The sequence below is a fragment of the Tamandua tetradactyla genome, chromosome 18 (assembly GCF_023851605.1).
Source record: "Tamandua tetradactyla isolate mTamTet1 chromosome 18, mTamTet1.pri, whole genome shotgun sequence".
In the NCBI taxonomy this organism is placed as follows: Eukaryota; Metazoa; Chordata; class Mammalia; order Pilosa; family Myrmecophagidae; genus Tamandua; species Tamandua tetradactyla.
Genome location: NC_135344.1, coordinates 74,563,276 through 74,589,396, shown reverse-complemented (window position 1 = coordinate 74,589,396; position 26,121 = coordinate 74,563,276). Strand labels below are relative to the sequence as shown.

The window sequence follows — 26,121 nt, the reverse complement described above, 5'->3', positions numbered from 1 at the left end:
TGGGGTTATTATAAAATGTTTACTTATCATGGACACCACCCAGATTTAGGAACTTGGAATTTTCAGAGCTGGGATCTGGGGACTGCATTTTAAGTTCTCCAGGTAATCTAAAAAAACTCACACGTTAATTTAAATACTCTGTGGTAGAAAGAAGGCTAAGTTACAAATGCTGTTCCTGGATGGCTGAGATGACTTTGATACACATGAAAGTATTAAACTAATAACAATCAAATGAGATAAGATACATGAAACTATTTAGTTGGCAAATTATAAAAGGCCATACAAGTTCGAGGCAGTGATGTAAGTAATGGTTGATGAGCCTGGAAGCAGAGAGGTCAGTGTGAGCATGTGAAGTTTGAGCCAGGAGGAAAGTTTGTTGGGAAGAGGAACTCCAGGCGAGAGGAAAGGGCATGAGCAGTGGCTTCCAGAAGGCTCCAGTCAAGAGCTCTGGGGGTAGTGAAGAAACTTCCCAACAGAACATGGATTGGGTATGTTTAGGGGAGCAAGGGGAAAGAAAGTGAGGCTGAACTACCCAACCCAGGCAGAGAAGGAACTCTCACAAATGTTGTGTTTCTGAAAAATGATTCTTCTGTACCAGTGTGCCTCTCTGCTGTTCATTTCATGTTACATTAAACTCATGAAAGCATCAGGAAGTGTCTATCAGACACACACTTCTGAACTGATAGGAATTGATGGAACTCAAAGCCTTAGATACTAAGGAAGGGAAATTGAATGTAAGGCTCTGATGATTTTATGGATTCCTGACTCCAGGTGGAGGAGTTTCTCTGAACCTAAGATCTAATATCACCTGCATAATGATAGTGCTGGCATATTTTTTGATAGCGAGAAGAATCAGTGTTTGCAAATTACCACAGTGAGCTCCAGGATCCTTTCTGGGTAGCAATATACCACATATTATGCAATAATTCTGTGATCCACCAAGATCACAGAATTTTCCTTTCTGTTGGCAGCTCTTCCAGGATCATTTAGGAAGTAGCGAAAGGAAAATGTGAGATCCTTAATTGTAAAAAACAGTTAAAATGCACCCAGACTCCCAATCTTTATGTTAGAGTATGAAATTCTACAGGACAGCAATTCAGTTTCTCAATTTGATAAAGTTTATTATCCAAAACCCAATTTAATTAGTGGGCATCCAGGTTTGAACAACTTTAAATTGTAAAGGTATGGAGAAATTTCCCCCTTATTAGTAGACTTTTAAGAAGGTGGGAAGCAGTTTTACATTGAGTAATACTTCAACATCCTGTCTCAAACTACTCAGTGTTCAAGTTAAATGACAATTATTATCATTTACAAAATTGATTTTGCTTTAATTAAAAGCTGTGGTATTGGGCAGTGCAGTGGTATTGGGCTCAGTGACAGAATTCTCACCTGCCAGAGACCCGGGTTTGATTCCTGGTGCCTGCCTATACAAAAAAAAAAAAAAAAATTGTCCAAGTTTTTTTCATTTGCTAGGCATGTCTTGGGGTAGCAATTTTTTTTATATACTTTTTCTGTCTTCTTTTTTTAAATCTCTGTTTACTAGCAGTACCGTGGTACCATGAGTGTTTTAATTGTTTGATTTTTTGCCTAGGACAGTTTTTTAAATGAAAAATTAATTGTACTTTAAACAATAGAAAGGAAAAATTTGTTTAAATATGCAAATAGTGGATAAAGGCCTTATTCAGCTGATGCACATCAGTGAGCCCCTCTGAGCTGAAATAGGAGTGGAGTTTTTAAAGACCAGAGAGAAGAGGGTAAGTGACTGTGCTCTTGTCCCAGGTTACAGTTTTCCTTTCTATAACTGCTGCAACATTGTGAATCTTGAAAAAGAAGTTATATTCAACATCAAGAACAAATTAGTAAGATATATTCTCTTTATTTAAAAATAGTATGCTATATAACATCTAAGAAGTTCACAGATCTCAATCAGCCGAGTTCCAAAAGTTCATTAGTTGAGCCACTCATTCACTTGGGAATATAAATGTTAACTTCAGGTTTAATTTATGAAAGCTGGTTTAGTCCAGCGTATCAAGTTTCTATTTGGGGGCTGTCTTCTGGCTTGTACACACTCCTAAAACCCTGGAAAGTAGACATTAATGAGCAGCCTAATGCCTTCTAACCTTAATAAACACTGATTACAAAATTGCAAAAAGATATGCTGATAATATCCAGCAGGAAGTATGGTAAGTTTGGCTTCTGCTAACATGCTCTTTGATCACTAGTTTCATTCCTCCTTCAGCCATGAGAGCTAGTTCCACTAGATCTATGGGAGGCCAGCAGAACCTGGCCACATTTTCCAGGGGCCCCATTTTCTTAACAGGAAGTGTTTCAGTTTCCTTGGCGGCTCAAGTTAAAACCAATGGTTAAAACAATGAAAATTTGATGGCTCAGGGTTTTGAGGTCAGGAAAAAGTTCAAATCAAGGAAGGCATCATCAAGTAGATGCTTTCTCCTGAAAGGCTGGTATTCTGGGACAGGCAGCCAGCGATCCTTGGTCTTAGGATCCTCTATCACATGGTAGTGCACATGATGGCATCTCTTAGCCTCTCCTTTCTCTTCTGGTTTCTGTTGACCAGCTTTTTGCTTACCTTGGATTTTTCTCAATCTTTCTGAATTTCATTCTACTTCTAAAGGACTCTAGTAATAGGATTAAGACCTATCCTGTTTGAGAAGGGCCACACCTTAACTGAAGTAACCTCATCAAAAAGACCTACTTTACAATATGGTCATACCCACAGGAATGGATTAAGCTTAAGAACATGTTTTTCTGGGGTGCATACAACTCCTGTCCACCACATGAAGGAACCAGTTCTTTGGTGTGCAGCATTCCTTTTGAAGCGTTTGATCAAGAGGCTTCTCTTGCAACACCTTTAAGGCACAGAGCACAGTAGGAAATATATTTTAATATTTATTCAAAGATATTTTAAGCATATCACCCCAAAAAGGAAATTTCAATCACCATCACGTTACATGGTAATTTTAAGACCATTAATTATGTTGGGAAGTATAGTGGTTTGAAGCTGTTATATACCCTAGAAAAGGCCATGATCTTTTTTTTTTAATCAACCTTTCTGATTTCATTTGTGCCCCCAGGCCTCCTCCCTCTATCATTCTCACATTCAGCTTCATTCAGTGTTTTAACATGATTGTATTACAGTTAGATAGTATTGTGCTATCCATTTCTGAATTTTTACAGTCAGTCCTGTTGCACAATCTGTATGCCTTCAGTTCCAGTTACCTAATATCTTACCCTATTTCTATCTCCTGATGACCTCTGTTCTTAACTGACATTATTCAAGTTCATTCATTAATGTTAGTTCATATCAGTGAGACCATACAGTATTTGTCCTTTTGTTTCTGGCTAATCTCACTCAGTATAATGTCCTTAAGGTCCATCCATATTGTTACATACTTCATAACTTTAATCTGTCTTACAGCTGCATAATATTCCATCGTATATATATACTACAGCTTGTTGAGCCACTTATCTGTCGATGGACATTTGGGCTATTTCCATCTCTTGGCATTTGTAAATAATTCTGCTATAAACATTGGTGTGCAAATGTCCGTTTGTGTCTTTGCCCTTAAGTCCTTTGAGTAGATACCTAGCAATGGTATTGCTGGGTCGTATGGCAATTCTATATTCAGCTTTTTGAGGAACCGCCAAACTGCCTTCCACAGTGGTTGCACCATTTGACATTCCCACCAACATTGGATAAGTGTGCCTCTTTCTCCCCATCCTCTCCAGCACTTGTCATTTCTGTTTTATTGATAATGGCCATTCTGGTGGGTGTGAGATGATATCTCATTGTGGTTTGGATTTGCATTTCTCTAATAGCCAGAGAAGTTGCACATCTTTTCGTGTGCCTTTTGGCCATTTGTATTTCCTCCTCTGAGAAGTGTCTGTTCAAGTCTTTTGCCCAATTTGGAATTGGGTTGTCTGTCTTTTGTTGTTGAGTTGAACAATTTCATTATATATTCTGGATATGAGACCTTTATCTGATATATCATTTCCAAATATTATCTCCCGTTGTGTAGGCTGTCTTTTACTTTCTTGATGAAGTTCTTTGATGTGGAAAAATGTTTAATTTTGAGGAGTTCCCATTTATTTATTTCTTCAGTGCTCATGCTTTGGGTGTAAAGTCTAGGAAACTGCCTCCTAGTATAAGATTTATAAGGTATTTCTTTACATTTTCTTCCAACAGTTTTATGGTTTTAGATCCAGTGTTTAGGTCTTTGATCCATTTTGAGTTAAATTTTGTATAGGTTATGAGATATGGATCCTCTTTCATTCTTTTGCATATGGATATCCAGTTCTCTAGGCACCATTTATTGAAGAGACTGTTCTGTCCTAGGTGAGTTGGCTTGACTGCCTTATTAAAGATCAGTTGTCCATAGATGAGAGGTGGCAACAGATGAGGTTCACGTACCATTGGCTCATGTCCACAGCAACGGAACTAGGCACATTCACCTGGTCAAGTTGAAACTGAATCTAACTACCACAAAGATCAACACACAAAAATCTGTAGTGTTTCTATACACTAGTAATGAACAATCTGAGGGGGAAATCAAGAAAAAACTCCATTTAAAATTGCAACCAAAAGAATAAAATATTTAGGAATAAAAGTAACTAAAGGGACAAAAGACCTATACAAAGCAAGTTACAAGAAATTGTTAAAAGAAATCACTATCTATATCTGAACACTCTATTCAATTCCATTGATCAGTATATCTATCTTTATGTCAGTACCATGCTGTTTTGACCACTGTAGCTTAATAATACGCCTTAAAGTCAGGTAGCGTGAGACCTCCAACTTCGTTTTTTTTCTGAGGATACTTTTAGCTATACAGGGCACCTTGCCCTTCCAGATAAATTTGGTTATTGGTTTTTCTATTTCTGAAAAGTAAGTTTTTGGGATTTTAATTGGTATTGTATTGAATCTGTAAATCAATTTAGGTAGAATTGATATCTTAACTATATTTACTCTTCCAATCCATCAACACGGTATGCCCTTCCATCTATTTAGGTCTTCTGTGATTTTTTTTTTTAACAATTTCTTGTAATTTTTTTTGTATAGGTCTTTTGTCTCTTTAGTTACTTTTATTCCTAAATATTTTATTCTTTTGGTTGCAATTGTAAATGAAGTTTTTTCTTGATTTCCCCCTCAGATTGTTCATTACTAGTGTATAGTAACACTATAGATTTTTGAGTGTTGATTTTTGTGGTAGATTCAGTTGTCAACTTGACCAGGTGAATGTGCCCAGTTCTGTTGCTTTGGACATGAGCCAATGGTACGTGAACCTCCTCTGTTGCTCATTATGTCTGCAGTTGGGTAAGAGGCATGCCTGCTGCAGTGAATGCTGTTTGAGCTAATTGGCTGGCGCTTAAATGAGAGAGCTCAGCATAGCACAGCATATCTCATCTCAGCTCCCACAGCTCAGCCCAGGCCTTTGGAGATGCAGAAGGAAATCACCCTGGGGAAAGTTGTTGGAACCCAGAGGCCTGGAGAGAAGGCCAGCAGAGATCACCCCGTGCTTTCCCATGTAAGAAAGAACCTCACTTGAAAATTAGCTGTCTTTCCTCTGAAGAACTAACGAAATAAATCCCCTTTTATTAAAAGTCATTTTGTCTCTGGTGTGTTGCATTCTGGCATCTAGCAAACTAGAACAATCTTGTAACCTGCCCCTTTGCTGTACTCATTTATTAGCTCTAGTAGTTTTGCTGTGGATTTTTTGGGATTTTTGACATATAGTATCCTAACATCTGCGAACAGTGAAAGTTTTACTTCTTCCTTTCCAATTTTGATGCCTTGTATTTCTTTTTCTTGTCTGATTGCTCTGGCTAGAACTTCCAACACAGTGTTGACTAACAGTGGTGATAGTGGACATCCTTGTCTTCTTCCTGATCTTAGGGGGAAAGTTTTCAGTTTTTCCCCATTGAGGATGATATTAGCTGTGGGTTTTTCATATATTCATTTTATCATTTTGAGGAAGTTCCCTTCTATTCCTATCCTTTGAAGTGTTTTCAACAGGAAAGGATGTTGAATTTTGTCAAATGCCTTTTCTGCATGAATCAAGATGAACATGTGGTTTTTCTGTTTTGATTTGTTGATATGGTGTATTACATTAATTGATTTTCTTATGTTGAACCATCCTTGCATACCTAGGATGAATCCTACTTGGTCATGGTGTATATTTCTTTTAATGTGCTCCTGGATTCGATTAGCTAGAATTTTGTTGAGGATTTTTGCATCTATATTCGTTAGAGAGATTGGTCTGTAGTTTTCTTTTTTTGTAATATCTTTGTTGGGCTTTGGTATGAGGGTGCTGTTGGCTTCATAGAAAGTGTTAGGTAGCTTTCCCTCCTTTTCAATTTTTTTGAAGAGTTTGAGCAGGATTGGTACTAATTCTTTCTGGAATGTTTGGTAGAATTCACATGTGAAGCTACATGGTCCTGGACTTTTCTTTTGGGGGAGCTTCTTAATGACTGATTTATTTTCTTTAGTTCTGATTGGTTTGTTGAAGTCATCTATTTCTTCTTAAGTCAATGTTGGTTATTCATGCCTTTCTAGAAAGTTGTCCATTTCATCTACATTGTCATTTATTAGCATAAAGTTGTTCGTAGTATGCTCTCATTACTTCCTTTATTTCTGTGGGGTCAGTGGTTATGTCGCCTCTTCCATTTCTGATTTTATTTATTTGTGTCCTCTCCCTCTTTTTGTCAGTCTAGCTAAGGGTCCATCTATCTTATTGATTTTCTCATAGAACCAAGTTCTGGTTTTGTTGATTTTCTCAATTGTTTTCATGTTCTCAATTTCATTTATTTCTGCTCTAGTCTTCATTATTTCTTTCCTTTTGCTTGCTTTGGGGTTAGTTTCCTGTACTTTCTCTACTTCCAAGTGGACAGTTAATTCCTCAATTTTTCCTCATTCTTCTTTTTTGATATAGGCATTTAGGGCAATAAATTTCCCTCTTGGCACTGCCTTTGCTGCATCCCATAAATTCTATATGTTGTGTTTTCATTTTCATTTGCCTCAATATATTTACTGAGGCAATTTCTATGGTAATTTCTTCTTTGACCCACTTGTTGTTTAAGAGTGTGTTGTCGAGCCTCCACATATTTGTGAGCTTTCTGGCACTCCGCCTATTATTGATTTCCAACTTCATTCCTTTATATCTGAGAAAGTGTTTTGTATGATTTCAATCTTTTTAAATTTATGGAGACTTGCTTTGTGACACAGCATGTGATCTATCCTTGAGAATGATCCATGAGCACTTGAGAAAAAAGTGTATCCTGCTGTTATGGGGTGTAATGTTCTATAAATGTCTGTTAAGTCTAGCTCATTTATTGTATTATTCAAATTCTATGTTTCTTTATTGATCCTCTGTTTAGATGTTCTGTCTTTTGAAGGTAGTGTGGAATTGAAGTCTCCAACTATTATGGTAGATGTGTCTGTTTCTCTTTTCAGTGTTTTTAGTGTTTGCCTCATGTATTTTGGAGCATTCTAACTCAGTGCATAAATATTTATGATTGTTATGTTTCCTTGTTTAATTGTTCCTTTTATTAATATCTAGTGTCCTTCTTTATCTCTTATAACTGTTTTATGTTTAAAATGTAATTTGTTTGATATTAGTATAGCTACTCCTGCTCTTTTCTGATTGTTATTTGCATGAAATATCTTTTCCCAACCTTTCACTTTCAACTTGTGTTTATCCTTGCGTTTTAGATGTGTTTCCTGTAGACAGCATATAGATGGGTCCTGTTTTTTAATCCTTTCTGCCAGTCTATCTTTTGATTGGGGAGTTTAATCCATTAACATTTAGTGTTATTACTGTATAGGAAGTACTTTGTTCTACCATTTTGCCTTTTGGATTTTATATGTCATGTTTAATTTTTCTTCTTTTTATCTTTATTGATAGTCTTCATTTCTACACTCTTTTCTGCACCTCTCTCTCCTGTCATTTTGTATCTGCCTGTATTGCTCCCTTTAGTATTTCTTGCAGAGCTGGTCTCTTGGTCACAAATTCTATTAGTGATTTTTTATCTGAAAATGTTTTAATTTCTCCCTCATTTTTGAAGGACAGTTTTTTGGATATAGAATTCTTGGTTGGCAGTTTTTCTTTTTTACTAATTTAAATATATCATCCCATTGTCTTTTCGCCTCCGTGGTTTCGGCTGTGAAATCTACACATAGTGTTATTGGGCATCCCTTGAATGTGATGGATTGCTTTTCTCTCACTGCTTTCAAGATTCTCTCTTTCTCTCTGGTATTCTGTTTAGTAAGTGTCTTGGAGTACGTCTATTTGGATCTGTTCTGTTTGGGGTATGCTGCACTTCTTGGATCTGTAATTTCAAGTCTTTCGTAAGAGTTGGGAAATTTTCAGTGATAATTTCCTCCATTAGTTTTTCTCTTCACTTTCCCTTCTCTTCTCCTTCTGGGACACCCATAACATGTATATTTGTGCACTTCATGTTGTCATTCAGTTCCCTGAGTCCCTGCTCATAGTTTTCCATTCTTTTCCTTATATTTTCTTTTGCTTGTTGGAGTTCAGATTTTCCATCCTCCAGTTCACTAATCCTGTCTTCTGCCTCTTGAAATCTAACATTGTAGGTTTCCATTGTTTTTTTTCATCTCTGCTACTATGCCTTTCATTCTCATAAATTCTGTGATTTGTTTTTTTCAGACTTTCAATGTCTTCTTTTTGTTCATTCCTTGCCTTCTTTAGATCTTCCCTCAATTCATTGATTTGATTTTTGATGAGGTTTTCCATGTCTGTTTAACACTGAGTTAATTGTTTCAACTCCTGTATCTCATTTGAATTGTTGGTTTGTTCCTTTGACTGTGCCATATCTTCAGTTTTTCTAGTGTAATTCGTTATTTTTTTTCTGACATCTAGGCATTTAATTACCTTAATTAGTTTATTCTGGAGGTTGTTTTTACTTCTTTTATGTAGGATTTTCTTGCTGGATGAATTTATTATCTATCTGTTCTTTGACATTCAATTCAGTGTATTCAATTCAGTGTAAGCCTAACCACTAACTTAGGTTTTGTTTAACAGAGGAGAATTTTTCAGTTCTTGTTTTCTTGTTTCTTGTCCTGACTGTATGGTGCCTTTCCCCCCCAACCCTTAGGAGGGTCTACTTAGGTATTACAGACTCCAGCCAGATTTTCCCAGACCAAACTGGCCTCCTGTCAGTAGCAAAGAGTCACCTTTGTCAGTTTTCCCTGAAAGTGGATCCAGCAGGTTGAAAGACTTTCCTGTGAAGTCTCTGTACTCCATGTCTTTCCTGTCCTGCCCAGTATGTGGCACTTGTCTGCCTGTAGGTCTCACAAGCATAAGATGATGCAGTGCCTTTAACTTCAGCAGACTCTCCCTGCTGGGGCATGGTCGAAACAGAGGAGAGGTTGTAGGCTGGCTTTAATCACTTCAATTTTACAGACCCTGGGGTCTGAATTCCTTGAGGGAGGGAATCCACCTGAGCTGAGCTTCATCCCTCCCCTGGGGAAGGCACAGGCTCCAGACAAGCTCTTAAACAAGCTTGTTTCTGCCTATGCCTGGGGCAGTTGCAGCCTGAGAAGCCCTGCAACTGTATCCAAAGGCAGTCAAGCCTTTTTAGAAACACAGCCACAAAAAAGAAAGAGAAAAATCCTTCTCAGAGCAGGACGCCATTCTTCAGGTTTGCCAATCAAGAGCATAAGTTGGTACGCTGCTTTGTGTACCTTCAGATCCTATGTGACCCCCACTTTCCTTCAGGGCCCAGACCCTTTCAAGTATTATGTGCTGTCTGATCCAAAAAACCTCTGTTTCTTTTTTTTTTTCTTTTTCTGTCAGCCCTGCCCCCTCAGTGCCGGGGCAAAAATCAGCAACCTCTGCTTTGACCAGGTTCACCTGAGCAGGGGCCTATTTTTAGTAGTCAGAATTTGTGAACTAATTCCACACTTGAAGCTTAGTTGTGCTCAGCTCCTGCTGCTGGTAACATTCCTTTCCTTTCCCCTCTGAGAAGCAGCCTGTGGGGAAGGGGCGCCGGCCACCGCGGCTTGGAGCACTCACAGTTTTGGGGGGCTCGCAGCTGGTCCACCTGGTCCAGACTGGGGTACGCTGTGTTTCCGGTCACTCATGTGACTTCAGCAATTGTTCTGTACTATTGCTGGCTACTTAGTAGATATTCTAGAGGACGAACTAAATCCTATACTTCGCTAAGCCACCATCTTGGCACTCTCCAGGCCATGTTCTTTTAATCCATTTAATAGGTGTTGACCTATTGTGGGTGGGGCCTTTTTGATTAGGTTATTTCAACTGAGATGCAGCCCACCTCATTCAAGATGGGTCTTAATCCTCTCCCTGGAGTTTGTTATAAGAGGTAAAAGACAGAGAGAGAGAAACAAAAAGAGAGAAACACAGAGAGAAGTTTAGAGAAAAAGCCACAGAGATGCTAGAAGCTCAAGCAATGAAATCTGGGAGAGAGGCACAGAAGACATCTATCGTGCCTTGCTGTCTGGCAAAGGAGCCCAAGCTTGCTAGTAATGGGTCTTCAGAGAAGGTATCAGCCTATTGATGCCTTAATTTGAACATTTTCATAGCCTTAGAACTATAAATATGTGGCTAATAAATCCCCATTGTTAAAAGCCAGTCTGGGGCCAGCCACAGTGGCTCAGCAGAAAGAGTTCCTTCTGAATAGGGATTGACCCGTGTTCAATTCCCAGTGCCTGCCCATGCAAAAAAAAAAAAAAAAAAAAGAAGGCAGTCCATTTTTAGTGTACAGCATTTTATCAACTTTAGCAAACTAAAACAGAAAAAAGTTTTAAAATATTTTAAGTGATGCAGTTGAGAGATGAAGATTTATTAGAAATAGGTAAGCCATTAGCAAGAGATACTTGGCAATGTCATAAAAGAGACTCCTGAATATTCTAAGTCAGTGCTATTCAAAGTAGTAAACCAAAGCAAGGTCACTACAAGTTAAATATAAAAATTGAGAGGCAGTATTTAAAACTTGCATAGCAACTTGACATTTCTGTAACATCCAAGCACATGATCACTTTCCTACCACTTATTTTTTATTGTATTTTAGAAATATATCATTCTGCAATGAATAGGAAATTTTGAAAGAACACTAGTCCTCACAGATAGCTTCAGAAGGATATTTTAGAAGGTGATGGAACTTACTTGTTATTAAATCTGTTTGCATTATAAAATTTGTAACTTTCATTTCCTCTGGCACATACTTATTATTAGCGCCATGGAATTTATAACCTACAGCCTAAATCACTTTTGAATTTGTAAATAATATAAGAAAGTGGCAAAAGATAAAATGAAATTTCCCTATGGTTCTTTCGTAAGACTTGCAGAAAGAAGAAAATGTAGAAAGAGATAAAAAATGATGAGTGTCCAGTTGAAAATGTTAAAGGACAGAAGAAGAAGAAGGAACGTGCTTTATTAACAATCACCAATAAAAAAGATGGTGGTGGTGTTGTAGAATTAATATCTCCTGCTACCAACAACATGAAAAATTTATGATTTATATCTGAAGTAAAATGATATGAGAAGAGGGAAAATGACAAAAGGTAGAGTCTTGCGTTATTATTTATGGCTGTCCACAAATCAGATACTTATTTTTCAGGGGCTATTTATATTTGGTAAACCTATGATCATTTTTTTTCTTCTAATGAAAACACCCTATTTCTCACCATTCTGGATAAGCAGAAGCTGGCTATCTGGTGAAGTTAGGTAGGACGGGTAGGTAGACACCAAGGTGCAAGTATTATGTAGATTAGTAAGTCAGGTGTTAAAACGAAATATAAAGGATGTTGGACCAGCCTTCTTTCCATAATCAAGCAAAGAACCTGACAACATATATGAAACAACTTTTTCAGATATTAGACAACTGGCAGTACAGGATTATGATATCTGAAAGAACAGAAACAAGTGAGATGAGCTTCATGATTACTCCATCTTTTTATCTAGTAGCACTTACCCATTATAGGAAAGGAAATTCCACAGATCATGGTGGTCTTTCTGAATTTGAAGAGAATGATGGGGGTGAAATTTTGGCACAGTGTGAAGAAACGAAGTGTGCTAGTTTGAAAGGATGTATGGACCCTAGAAAAGCCATGTTTTAATTCTAATCCTATTTTGGAAAGGCAGCTGTTTCTTCTAATCCCTATTCAGTACTGTATGTTTGAAACTGTAATTAGATCACCTCCCTGGAGATGTGACTTAGGGAGTCACATCTTGAGTGATCAAAAGTGGTTGTTAAAATGGATCAGGTGAAGATGTGTCTCCACCCATTTGGGTGGGCCTTAATTAGTTTTCTGGAATCCTATAAAAGACAATGACAAGAGAGAAAGCTAGGAGATTTGGAGAGAGCAGAACAACATAGCCACAAGAAGCATAGAGTCCATCTGCCACGACCTGTGAAGATGAAGAAGGAAAACGACTCCAGGGAGCTTCATGAACAGGAAGCCAGGAGAAGAAGCTAGCAGATGGCACCGTGCTCACCATGTGCCCTTCCACATAAGAGAGGAATCTTGACCATGTTCACCATATTCCTTTCCAGATGAGAGAGAAGCTCTGACTGTGTTCTCCATGTGCCCTTCTACTTAAGAAAGAAACCCTGAACTTCATCAGCCTTCTTGAACCAAGGTATCTTTCCCTGGATGCCTTAGATTGAACGTTTCTATGGACCTGCCTTAATTGGGTCTAGCAACTTATTAAATTCCCCATTTTAATATGGACTAGCAACTTATTAAATTCCCCATTTTAAAATCTATTCCATTTCTGGTATATTGCATTCCAGGAGCTAGCAAACTATAACAGGAAGAAACAAGCAGAGTAAGAGCTCCCAAAATGTGCATGGTGCCTCCCAGAGACTTTAGCCTAGTCTAGTCTGCATGTATGGAGTGAAACTCCATGAGGCCAAGTAAAGAGAAACTACTGGGAAAAGAATAAATATTGAGGAACCATAGCTGAACAATTCCTAGATCTCACGTAGGGCTGTGAAATATTTTAATTCTGGCCAATCAGAGTGGAGGGACATTGAAACATTCAGGAGACAAACTAGAAGACTGATGTTTTAGTAGTTGAATTAAATGAGTAATAAAGTGAAGGTTAATCTAGCCTTACCCTAAAAAGTCTTAAAAACAAGCCTAAAAAGAGAAAGCTGATCTGTGAGTAAGTCAACTGCCTGCCACCTCAAAACTTGACACTCTTTAAAGGAAACAACACAATTCAGACACTCAATAATGTAAAAATTCACAATGTGTCCAGTATCCAAACAAAAATTATTAGACATATAGTGGAGCAAGAGAAAAAGCTATCAATAAAAACTGATTCAGAAATAACAGAAGCCTTCTTTAGCACAGTTCTTCTGAGAATTTTCAAGGATGAAATGAAAACATGAACATAATAAAGACAAAACATGAAAAAAAGAACCAAATGGAACTAATAGAGCTAAAAATTACCATACCTGAAATGAAAACTTGCCTGAATTGCTTAATAGCAAATTAGACACCACAGAAGAAATGCTCAGTGTACTTGAAGCTAGGGTGATAAAAGCTATCCAAATTGAAGAACAGAGAGGCAGGAGATTGCTGGGTTGGTAGTGGGGGAACAGAACCTTAATGACCTATATGACAACATTAGAAGGTCTAACATAAGTATAAGTAGAGTCCTACAAAGGGGTACACAAGAAAAATAATATTTTAAGAAATAATGTCTGAGTATTTTCTTAATTTGATGAAAGATATAAACATATATATTCAAGAAGTTCAATAAATGTGTATCAGAAAATTTTAAAGAAATTCCATCTAGGCACAGAATAATTCAATTTTTTAGTACCAGTGATAGCGTGAGAATTACTGGTCTGTCAGGCAAGCAGTTTTCTCAATTCCTCTCTCCCAGGATTTGATAATAGGGTCCCTCCAATGGCTGTGGTGTTTCCTGTTTCCAAGTAAGAGTTGTGACTGCAGTTATGTTACTGTTCCACTGAAAAATATAGGATTAAATTTTGTAAACCTGTAAGGAGCTATATTCTGAACTGTTAGAAATATCCAAGCATCTCTTACAGTTCTTATTTCTCAGCAAGTTGTATAACTAGGTGGAATGAAGGAATTACTTTTCTCAGGAAGGGCAGAGTGTGTTCTATACGTTAAGAGAAAATATGCATAAATATTTAGATTATCCACTGAGCATACCACTAAGTGACTAGTCTCCAATATTCCTCATTGACAGAATTCTCAAATACTAACAAGGTTCACCGCTGCCCAAACAAAAGATACATCATTCCAGCTTAAAGTAGCTACTCCTGTATTTTTATGTGAGACAGAAATTAACAAATATCTTGTTTGAAAATAAATTTGGTAACCATCTAGCTTAGAATCCACAACTTTATTTTACATAAGACAGTTTCACATTCCAGTTGAACAGACTTTGGAAAGTTTTATATCTATCCTCAAGATATCTCCTCAAACCACATATTTTCTAGCTTCATTTTCCAGATTAGGGAATTGAGGCTTAGAGAGATTAAATACCACATTCAATGTCACAAAACTAATAATATAGACAAGATTTTAATCTGTATTTGAATTTCTGTTCTTTCCATTTAGTCAAACAGACTCTTATTTTCACAAAGTTAATGTGATTTCATGCTAGGCAATTTAATTCAAGGGACATGTTTGAAGATCTAAATATTAAATACAATATGTGCCATTTGATTCTTCAGCATTCTTTTAACCTTTAGAAAATAAAACCCATCAAAGATATTACAAAGAAAGAAAACTACAGACCAATCTCTCTTATAAATATAGATGCAAAAGTCCTCAACAAAATTCTTGCAAATCGAATTCAGCGGCATATTAAAAGAACTATACACCATGACCAAGTAGGATTCATCTCAGGTATACAAGGATGGTTCAACATGAGAAAATCAATTAATGTAATACACCATATCAATAAATCAAAGCAGAAAAATGACATGATCATCTTGATTGATACAGAAAAGGCATTTGACAAAACTCAGCATCCTTTCCTCTTGAAAACACTTCAACAAATGGGAGTAGAAGGGAACTTCCTCAAAATGTTAAAGGGAATATATGAAAAATCCACAACTAACATCATCCTCAATGGGAAAAAACTGAAAACTTTCCCCCACGATCAGGAAAAAGACAAGGATGTCCACTATCACCACTGTTGGTCAACAGTCAAGACTAGGACCATTGTTATTCAACATTGTGTTGGAAATTCTAGTCAGAGCAATTAGACAAGGAAAAGAAATACAAGGCATCAGAATTGGAAAGGAAGAAGTAAAGCTCTCACTGTTTGCAGATATGATACTATATGTCAAAAACCCCAAAAAATCCACAGCAAAACTACTAGAGCTAATAAATGAGTACAGAAAAGTGGCAGATCACAAGACCAACACTCAAAAATCTGTAATGTTTCTATACAGTAGTAATGAACAATCTGAGGGGGGAAATCATGAAAAAAATTCCATTTGCAATTGCAACCAAAAGAATAAAATATTTAGGAATGAGTTTAACTGAAGAGACACAAGACCTATAGAGAGAAAACTATAAGAAATTGTTAAAAAAAAAAAAAATCACAGATGACCTAAATAAATGGAAGGGCATACTGTGTTCATGGATGGGAAGACTAAATATAGTTAGATGTCAATTCTACCTAAATTGATTTACAGATTCAATGCAATACCAATTAAAAAATTAAAATTAAAATCCCAAAAACGTACTTTTCAGAAATAGAAAAACCAATAACTAAATTTATCTGGAAGTGCAGGGTACCCTGAATAGCTAAAAATATCCTGAGAAAGAAAAATGAAGTTGGAGTTCTTATGCCACCTGACTTTAGGGTGTATTATAAAGCTACAGTGGTCAAAACAGCATGGTACTGACATAAAGATAGATATACTGACCAATGGAATCAAATAAGAGTATTCAGACATCTCTGGACAGTTGATCTTTGATAAAGCAGTCAAGCCAACTCACCTGGGACAGAACAGTCTCTTCAATAAATGGTGCCTAGAGAACTGGATATCTACATGCAAAAGAATGAAAGAGGATCCACATCTCACACCCTATACAAAATTTAACTCAAAATGGATCAAAGACCTAAACATTAGATCTAAGGCCATAAAACTGTTAGAAGAAAATGTAGGAAAATATCTTATAGATCTTATACTAGGAGGCGGTTTCCTAGGCCTTAACCCAAAGCACGAGCGTTGAAAAATAAATAAATAAATGGGAACCCCTCAAAATTAAATACTTTTGTGCATCAAAGAATGTCATCAAGAAAGTAAAAAGACAGTCTACACAATGGGAGACAATATTTGGAAATGATAATTCAAATAAAGGTCTAGTATCCAGAATATATAAAGAAATTGTTCAACTCAATAACAAAAAGACAGAAAACCCAATGTAAAATGGGCAAAAGACTTGAACAGACACTTCTCAGAGGAGGAAATACAAATGGCCAAAAGGCACATGAAAAGATGCTCAACTTCTCTGGCTATTAGGGAAGTGCAAATCCAAACCACAATGAGATATCTTCTCACACCCACCAGAATGGCCATTATCAATAAAACAGAAAGCGACAAGTGCTGGAGATGATGTGGAGAAAGAGGCACACTTATCCACTTGTCAAATGCATTGTCAAATGCTAATCTGCTGTGGAAGGCAGTTTGGGGGTTCCTCAGGAAGCTAAGTATAGAATTGCCATATGACCTGGCAATACCATTGTTAGGTATCTACTCAGAGGACACGAGGGCAAAAGCACAAATGGACATTTGCACCCCAATGTTTATAGCAGCATTATTTACAAATGCCAAGAGATAGAAACAGCCCAAATGTCCATCGACAGATAAGTGGCTCAACAAGCTGTGGTATATACATACGATGGAATATTATGCAGCTGTAAGACAGAATAAAGTTATGAAGTATTTAACCATGTGAATGGACCTTAAGGACATTATGCTGAGTGAGATTAGCCAGAAACAAAAAGACAAATACTGTATGGTCTCACTGATATGAACTAACATTAATGAATGAACTTGAATAATTTCAGTTAAGAACAGAGCTCATCAAGAGATAGAAATAGGGTAGATATTGGGTAATTGGAACTGAAGGGACACAGATTGTGCAGCAGGACTGATTGTAAAAATTCAGAAATGAGTAGCACAATGCTACCTAACTGTAATATAATAATGTTAGAACACTGAATGAAGCTGAATGTGAGAATGATGGAGGAAGGAGGCCTGGGGGCACAAATGAAATCAGAAGGAAAGATATACAATAAAGACTGAGATGGTATAATCTAGGAATGCCTGGAGTATACAATGATAGTGACTAAATGTACACGTTTAAAAGTGTTTTTCCATGAGGAAGAACAAAGGAATGTCAATAATGCAGGGTGCTGAAAACAGATGGTAATTAGTATTTTAAAACTTTAACTTATGTGTGAGACTAAAGCAAAAAAAATGTTTATTTGGTACAAAATTTATATTTTGACTTGTGCATTTCCTGTTATAACTTATGTGGACAGCTTAATTGAACACCATAAGTACATGGAATCTTGAGTAGGGCATGAGATTTTGTAGGTTTGTTCAGAGTGATGCCTCGATAAATCCCAGAAGAATTTGAACAATGAATAAAAAAGTATTTGCAAAGTCCCCTTGGGGTAATGGTGAGAAAGGGGTAAAATTCAACTTCTCCAAGTGGAGAAATCTTGATATTCTAGTACAGGCAGTGGGGACAACCAAAGCAGTAGGCCGAGCCCCCAGTCTTGGGGTTTGTTCATATGAAATTTAACCCCACAAAGGATAGGGTAAGCCTACTTAAAATTAGGCCTAAGAGTCACCCCCAAAAGAACATCTTTTGTTGCTCAGGTGTGGCCTCTCTCTCAGCCAACACAACAGGCAAACTCATTGCCCTCCCCCTCTCTATGTGGGACATGACTCCCAGGTGTGTGGACCTTCCTGGCAATGTGGGACAGAAATCCTAGAATGAGCTGGGACTCAGCACCAAGGGATTGAGAAAACCTTCTCGATCAAAAGGGGGAAGAGAGTAGTGAGACAAAATAAAATGTCAAGGCTGAGAGATTCCAAACAGAGTCGAGAGTTTATCCTGGAGGTTATTCTTACACATTAAATAGATATCACCTTTTTAGTTAAGGTGTAACAGAGAGTCTGGAGGGAACTGCCTGAAAATGTAGAGCTGTGTTCCAGTAGCCATGTTTCTTGAAGATGATTGTATAATGACATAGCTTTCACAACATGACTGTGTGATTGTGAAAACCTTGTGTCTGATGCTTCTTTTATCTACCTTATGGACAGAGGAGTAAAACATATGGATTAAGAATAAATAAATAATAGGGGGAACAAATGTAAAAATAAATTTAGTAGATTGAAAAAAAAAAACCCATGATTTTTACTATTAGATTTATTGCCAGAGGGGAGGTGAGGGAGGGCAGGGGATGAAAGAAGAAAGTTGGTTATTTTAAGGTGATTGGTGATATTTTTTCCACAGGCTTCTTGATGGTACCCATATTTGCTTTAAAAGTTGAATCACCAAAGGTCTTCTGTGGGCAACTGCACTGCTGTAAGATTTATACCTTCAAACACAGTCCTAAAGGCTATACACATTTCTCTGAACCAGGGCTTGCCTACAGAAATGAGGACTCACTCCTCCCTCTTTGGCGTTAAAGACTCAGGGAATAGGGAATTATGGAATGGTTTGTTACTGGGCACTTGGCTAAGTCACAAGTCCTTATTAACTGGTCAATGATAAGAATGGCTAATTCAGTTAGCTTCTTCTGTTTCATGAACTTCCTCAGTATGCCACATGGGAATTCTCCATATAGTATTGGATTCTTGGGATCTGTTACCAACCCCTTTCCAGGAAAACAGTATGATAATAAAAATCACTGAGGCGGGCCGCGGTGGCTCAGCGGGCAAGAGTGCTTGCCTGCCATGCCGGAGGACCCCGGTTCGATTCCCGGCCCCAGCCCATGTAAGAAACAAACAAACAAACAAGATATAATAAAACAAGAAAATGTTTAAAGATGTTTCCCTTTCTTCCTCCCTTCCTTCCTTCCATCCTTCCTTCCTTCTCTCTGTCTTTCCTTCCCTTCCTCCCTCTCTCTTTAAAAAAAAAAAAAAAAAAAAAAAAAAAAATCACTGAATTCTCTAGAGCTCTGGCAGTGCAAAACTGTCCCCTCTCGATATAGCGGAGCTGATTATTATCGAGTCTCATCTCATTTGAATCTGGTTTCTGATCTAGAGGCTGCGTTTCACTCTCAGACTTCCTTGAGAAATAAGCTGCTGTCCTATATTGCTTCCTTTACCATTTCTTCTTTCCAGTTCATCCCCCATTTATTTCAATTAGTTAAAGGGTCTGAGGTTAAAAATGAGAAGATTGCTAAAAGATACTTTCTCAAGAGAATTATTTGTTCCAAAATAATTTTTTTGCCCTAGTTGAAAGAATATATTTCCTGGCTTCATAAGAGGATTTAAAACCTATCTTAAACTCTCATCCACTTAATCATTTGCTCATGCATTCTAGTTAGCTGGTGCTTATTTGATTGAAAATCAGGTCTCCCTGAACCATGATGAAAGGGCTGGATTATAAAGAACTCTGAGCTCTTGAGAACGGTTACATTAAAAACATGGTGTCATTCACCATGCTACATATTTCTTGGGAGTAGGTGGGTTCCTGTATTAAAAGAAGCAGAGCAGATGTGGTCTGTGGAGGACTTGAAAACAAGTGGAGATTTTATAAGTCTGCCAACATGTGCAAGATGAAACCAATGCCCTGCCAATGCATACTCACCAGCCATGTTGTCATGCTATGAGTGCTTCAGAGAAGGAGGAAAATGTGCAAAGCAAGTGCTCTGTGGAAGGTGGAACCACATCTATAGTCAGTCCAGGGATGCCCAGCAGAGCCTAGAGAATCAGCTGCTCTCTGGGGCCTACACGAGATGAACAAGCAGATGTGATCAGAGGATGTTCTTGTTCCTGTGTCGTTGTATATGGTTCCTGACCAAACCATATTTGTAGGATCTTGATGGAATCTTCCAGGCTGCTCTACATTTTATTCCTATTGGATATTTGATGCCTAATCATTTCCTACCTATAAACTTGGATTTTCAGTTTAAAAAGAAATCATCTTCTTATCTATATGCATTTGTTTATTGGTCCATCTAGCGGGCAAAGTTCGAAGTTCTTGTTTGAAACCTGTAGAAAAGAAAAATAAGTACTTTCTTTTGATGACCCAACATGGACTTTAAGTTAATTCAAGAGCCTTTGCAGTACCTTTGTTAGGCTCTTATTCTCTGTTTCTTATTTCCAAGATGGAGAGACTACTAAAATTGTGAGTGTTGGAGTTCAGCCTGAGACAACGTTTCTCTAAATCTCTAGGATGTTCTTGTGTATCTGAAGCTCCTCCTCATCCCTTCTTTCCTTCTTTCTCAAAAGGAGAAACTTTGCCATTCCTTAATTTCTACTCTTATCTAACCACCGTCAACTACTGTAACTTCATGGTGTAGTTTATTCTGATGTATTTAGTTCAATTAAATAAGCTTACATATAAAGCCTGCTATGTACTAGGAACTACCAAAAATATCAATGTCATGACATATACCCTTTTATTGCGAGAATTAGGATCAGAATGGTCAAGGAGACACCAAAATGAACTAACAATAATAGAATTACAAACTATAATTAAAGACACATTGCTGTGGAAGACAAATTGATTCACATTTGAAAAAATCATCGGTGGTTTCCTAGAGATGGTGGCATTGGAGCTAGTCCTTGATGGTGTCAAGAACGTCTTCCAAAAAAAAAGGAAAAGGAGGAAAAAAATCTCATTGAGAAGTGTTGGGAATTGCTTTTAGATTTTTGGTTTATATTAGCTATAAAATGGTGTGGACTGAAAACAAGAATGAAGAGGAACTAATGCTTACAGCAAAAACTAGTTATAAATAAGCATAAGGGTTTAGTGCTTGCTCATAGCAGTCTTTCCTATAAAACTGATGTCCTAAGTAACCCCTACCATACTTTTGGATGGTTGAGCATCTCTAGAAGAAATGCATTGTTATGTGCATGTTATATGATGCAATTGGGAGTGGGGTTAGAGTTGTCCAGAGAGAAATCAGAGTAAGAGCCTGGGAAGCTATGTGTGGTCTGCTGCCTTGGATATGCATTGTCAAGGATATGCATTTTCACTTGGGTCATAGACCTTTAATTCTTCATCAGGTAGCCCCAGAAAAGTCACAACTACCTGGAAAGAACCCTAGTAAGCAAGGAATAGCCAGACCAAAGTCACAAAGTGTCATGTTAAACTCCAAATAGCTCTGTGTAACTAAAATTTATAGCATCTGGGAGAATAAAGCTGAGGGTGGGTCATAGAAAGTGTTGTGGAAATACTTTGCTTAGGACTTTGGATTATTCTCTCAAAGTGGTGACATGCTTTCCTGAGTTTTATGAAGGTAACGGAATGAGTGGGCAGAAGGAAATAGAGGGAAGAGACACTAGAGACCCAGGACCTCCCTTTGCATTGTTGTTGTCCAAGAGAAGTTGAGGACCTTTTCTGTGGACAGGTGTCCCAAAAGCCCGGTATGTTCTCTAGGAACCAACTACCACTCAGAGACCTGCCTTGTGGCAACTTCCAGGAATGAAAGAGCTTGTTAAATCTTAAGCCATTTAGCATAAGCTCTTCTTGAAAATGTTCTTGCTTTGTCCACATGCTTACATGCCCACATCAACTTTAATTCTATTACATTTCATGATGAAAAAAATTCAGAAATAGTAAGTCAATCCAATTTACCAGTGTATCTTACTGATAGAACTGGGTCTGGATCAGAGATAAACAAAGGATATTCCAAAATGCAGAGAAGAAGAAAGCTTTATCTCTCAGCTTCTAAATCAGCAGTATGGGAGTGCACTACTCTGCAACTGTGTCATCGTATGCTTCTCAGGCAGAGAGAAATCTCTATGGAGAGAATTCAGATAATCAGTTCAAATGATTTAGTGACTAGTAAATTTCAAAATATGCATATTTTTATTTTATCAGAGTGATGCTGGAAAATTTTTAAGCTCAGGAACATCATAAAGGCACTGACAGTCATTTGGGAATCATCAAGAGAGTGAATTTTATGAATATCCAAAGATGCCTCAATAACTAGTTTGTGCTCTCACTATGTCCATTCTCTGTATCTCCCTTCCCTGACACCCCTACAACCTGGCAACATCTCACCAGTTCTTCAGGAATCTCTTTTATCTGCTCATTTAAGGCTTTTTTGAACTAACTTCTTCAATACCTAAGGCTCTTCTGAACACCTACTCTCCCAGCGCCTTTCTTCCACACCAAGAGGCAGAAAGGTTTTCCAGAACACCTGCTCTGACATTACTAGTGGATCACATCATCACAGTCAGAGAGTGAGTTCCTGGGGGGCTGGCTCTATGACATCAGTTTTCTTTATCTTATCAATATCAAAAAGCAATCCTGGACTCTAGGAGGTCCAAAATAAAGATGAAGTAAATTAAATAAAGGTGGATACAGTATAAAATCCTCTGATTGTAGTGCCAGAAAGAATATGAAACTTCAAAGTACAGATCTCCCATCTTATCTAGCAATTCTTTCTTCAGTATCCAACCTCTTAAAAATAGAAGAAAGAGAAATCTTAGATCTTGCAATGTTTTCGGTACTCTTTTAGGAAAAAAAAAATCTTTATAAGGGACAGCTATCTGCCATTCTATAGCTTTTAGCCAAGTTTGTTAGTTCCATGCACTTACAAAACAAAAGATATGCCTCATTCTTCAATATTCATATAGAAATGTGCAAAATTGGTTTGGAATAAAAAAATTGTTTTGGAATAAGTTATGATGTAAAAGGTAAAGCATTGAGTGTTGATGCTATATAAAATCTTTCAGGAGGCACATGGGTCAGCTTACAAACAACTATAAAGATTATCTAATAATTTCTGATGAGGGAAACAGGGGTTGTAAACTAACATTTGAAGAGGTCATTTCTAGCACACGTGCGAGGTGTGAGGCCGGAAGAGGGGAGGACTTGGTAACTGAAAACCCATGGCATAGCTTAATCCAAAAGATGATTAAGCTCTTCTGATTTTAAATCTAAAAACTTTCAGTTCTGTGTACTTTCCATGAGGACTCCATAAAATTTTCCAGAACATTTCACTCTTCTAAGTAGAACATAATTATGTTTCAACTAGGAATATTTTCTTTCAAATACTAACAACAAAAATCTGCCGGTCTTAGTGAAAAGACTTATAACAAGAGCAAATTCTAGTACAACTTTTTTTTTCCCTGAAGAAAACAAATGAAGTTAATTTGATTTCAGTTTAGCCTACTTTTAAAATCTGCATTCAGCATTCAGTGCAACACTTACATCATGAGAAAAAATACTAATCATAATTAGAAGTGTTATGAGTGAAGGAGATGGAGTTTTAAGGATCTTCTAACTGAAGGAGGAGTATATCACAAAAATTAAAGGAAATTCACAAATAACAGATGCAGACTGTAGAAATATATGCACCTCAGCATGCACAGGTTAGTAAAGTCCTATCTTAGAAAAATTTCAAATAAAATGAATTTTTATATGGATCATGTTTTTACACAATTTCTTATGATATAATCAGTTATATTCTGATTACACAGTAGAGATTAACATGGAAAATAAACCATTGCAAGGTTTAATAAGCCTCATAAAGTCTCCTTTCATAGTAAATGGTCATCAGTTATAAAGTGTTGAAAAAAATCAAATTGCTCATAAATAGAATTACTGACAAAAAGATATCTTACAGAGACTTGAGTTTACATTGTCTGGTAGTTGCAGCTGAAGTATAGAACAGTTTTCAATTTCAGTATCTGCCCAATAGTATAATATAATACTAGCTGTATAGCTAATGCTAAGTCTTGCCAGAAACAAAATATTTGCTAATTTAGCTGGACTTTGTAACATGTTATCCATTCACTTGGCATTTCAGTAATGTAGGTTTTAGTAGAAATGATTGACCATTGAAATGTCAGTTTCTAATAGATGTGCAAATATTTAATATTAACCATATTTTGAACCAATATATGGATCAACTGGCTAATGTTGGCATCCATCATATATGTTTATATTAATATAATATAATGTATGTGTTAAGTGAATGTATTTTAAAGAAAGTACTTCTATTCCATGTTGGGAGCATATAATTTTTTGCATTTTTTGGTTTTTTCTTTATTTTTAAATAGGTTATTTGGCATTAAATCAGTAATTCAAACTGATTGCTCTAGTACTTGGAAAATAATAGTCAATCCAGAGCTGTCCTGGTACCACCATGCCAACCCCATCCTTCTTCTGGTGATGTACTACACGCTGGCCACTCTTATCCGCATTTGGCTGCAAGAGCCCCTGGTAAGGATCAAATGGTTTTCATGCTCTTGTCTTCAGTGTAACCTGATGTTTCCAGGTGAAATGACTTATTTCTATTAATTGCCAGAGAGAAGGCAATTAATTGATCAGTTCTATATTCAGATCTAGCTGTAGCATTCTCTTTAGAGTTTTAGTTCTGCTGAGAGTATTGTGAACACAAACTCTACCAAAATGAAGGCTACCATTTCTGCTAATACCACTGTAAGCTGCTACGAGGGGTCAGTGGGAGGAGAATGGAAGACTTGTTTTTTATTGAACACTTCTTAAAGGCCAAACTTTTGGTTATCTGCTGGGATATTTGCATATAGTATCTCATTTAATATGCATAACTGAAGAATAGATGTTTGGGTACTCATCTTACAGATGAGGAAGCAGGCTGGAGAGGTAAAGTCATTTTTCTGAAATCACACATTTCCTAAAGGATAGAATTCAAATTCAGATCCATGTTTCTTTGACAACAAAGCAAGGGTCTCTAAAACAACATGCTCCTTTGATCCCAGGGGCTGGAGCATCCCCTCTTCTGCTGTCCCCTGGGCTCTCTGAGGGTGTCCCAGGGGCAGCTACACTGACAGTGTCCCTGTCATTTCGTTGAGTGGAATGGAATTAGGACAGAGTGGAAACTGCCCATCTTATCTTCATCTCTGATTTGGGATTCATCACCCCATGGAAATATTGACAAGAACATGACACTTTGAAGAGCAGGACCACAAAGTCTAGGTGCCTTCTCTCTTTTTCCTTTCAGTGGCAGAAAACTTCAGTCAGCTCTTATTGCCTGCCCTAACTGACCTTAGTACACTCAATTGTATGGTATCTTAATAGTCCAACGGGACAAGCATTGTAAAGGAGGGCCTCCCATCTTTTACCCACCACTTGCAGAGGGAGAAGCTAATCCCATGCAGCAGGAGGGCCCTGTCTGTGTTGCTCAGACAGGGTTCCTGACCCTCCAGTTACATTTCCATGGATCACCTTCAGCTGGAAACCCTGGAGCAGTTTCCAGCTTTCTCCTTTTCTGTCTACACACCCACACCATATGTCCACACATTCATTCATTCATCCACTCATTCATTCTGTCAGTCAGTCAACAGATATTTATTGAAGGCCAGCTGTGTAGGGAAGTCTATACTATGAAGAGAACCAGTGAACACAGAGGCAAGGCCCTTCCTCACAAGAACAGTGTATTCTGCAAGAGAGAAATCAGATGAAAGAAGCCAATGGGAACAAATACAGATAGTGGCAACAAAGTTGGGTGAGATGTCCTGCCTCCCTCCATCCTTAGCAGAAAGTGTGAGCTGTGGAAATGGGCTCTGTCTGTCTCTCTGATGGGGTGCCCCCTCTACAGTAAGCAGACAAGCCAGTGTGAGGTCAGAACTTGAAAGCATAATCACACCGAGACAAAAGTGAGACGCTGAATCCTGGTGCCTCAGACTGCCTGGGTTGCTGCTCTGGGAAGCAGAGCTTGTTCTCTGGGTAATTCTGTGTTTCAGGTACAGGAGGACGGGGCCAAGGAAGAGGAGAGAGCCTTGGCTTGTAGCCCCATCCAAATAACAGCTGAGAGGAGGCGCAGCCTGTGGTATGCAGCCCATTATCCGACCGACGAGAGAAAAGTAAGGCATGAAGAAAGGAATTTCCACCTCCTAAATTACTTTTCTATTGTCCAAGGTATTTTATTATTGACT

General features: G+C 37.6%; 1 protein-coding gene across 14 annotated transcripts in view; it reads left to right on the top strand.

The window, feature by feature from the left end:
• Positions 1-26,121, top strand: part of PIEZO2 (piezo type mechanosensitive ion channel component 2) — a 562,484-nt gene that overhangs the window by 383,156 nt on the left and 153,207 nt on the right. For 13 of the 14 annotated variants that reach the window (XM_077135993.1, XM_077135995.1, XM_077135992.1 and 10 more), the window contains 2 exons: positions 24,265-24,427; positions 25,930-26,049. In XM_077135993.1, the coding sequence (XP_076992108.1) occupies positions 24,265-24,427; positions 25,930-26,049 (283 nt within the window). Of the gene's footprint in view, positions 1-24,264; positions 24,428-25,073; positions 26,105-26,121 lie in introns of those variants that run through there. The other variant, XM_077136003.1, reaches the window with a different exon arrangement.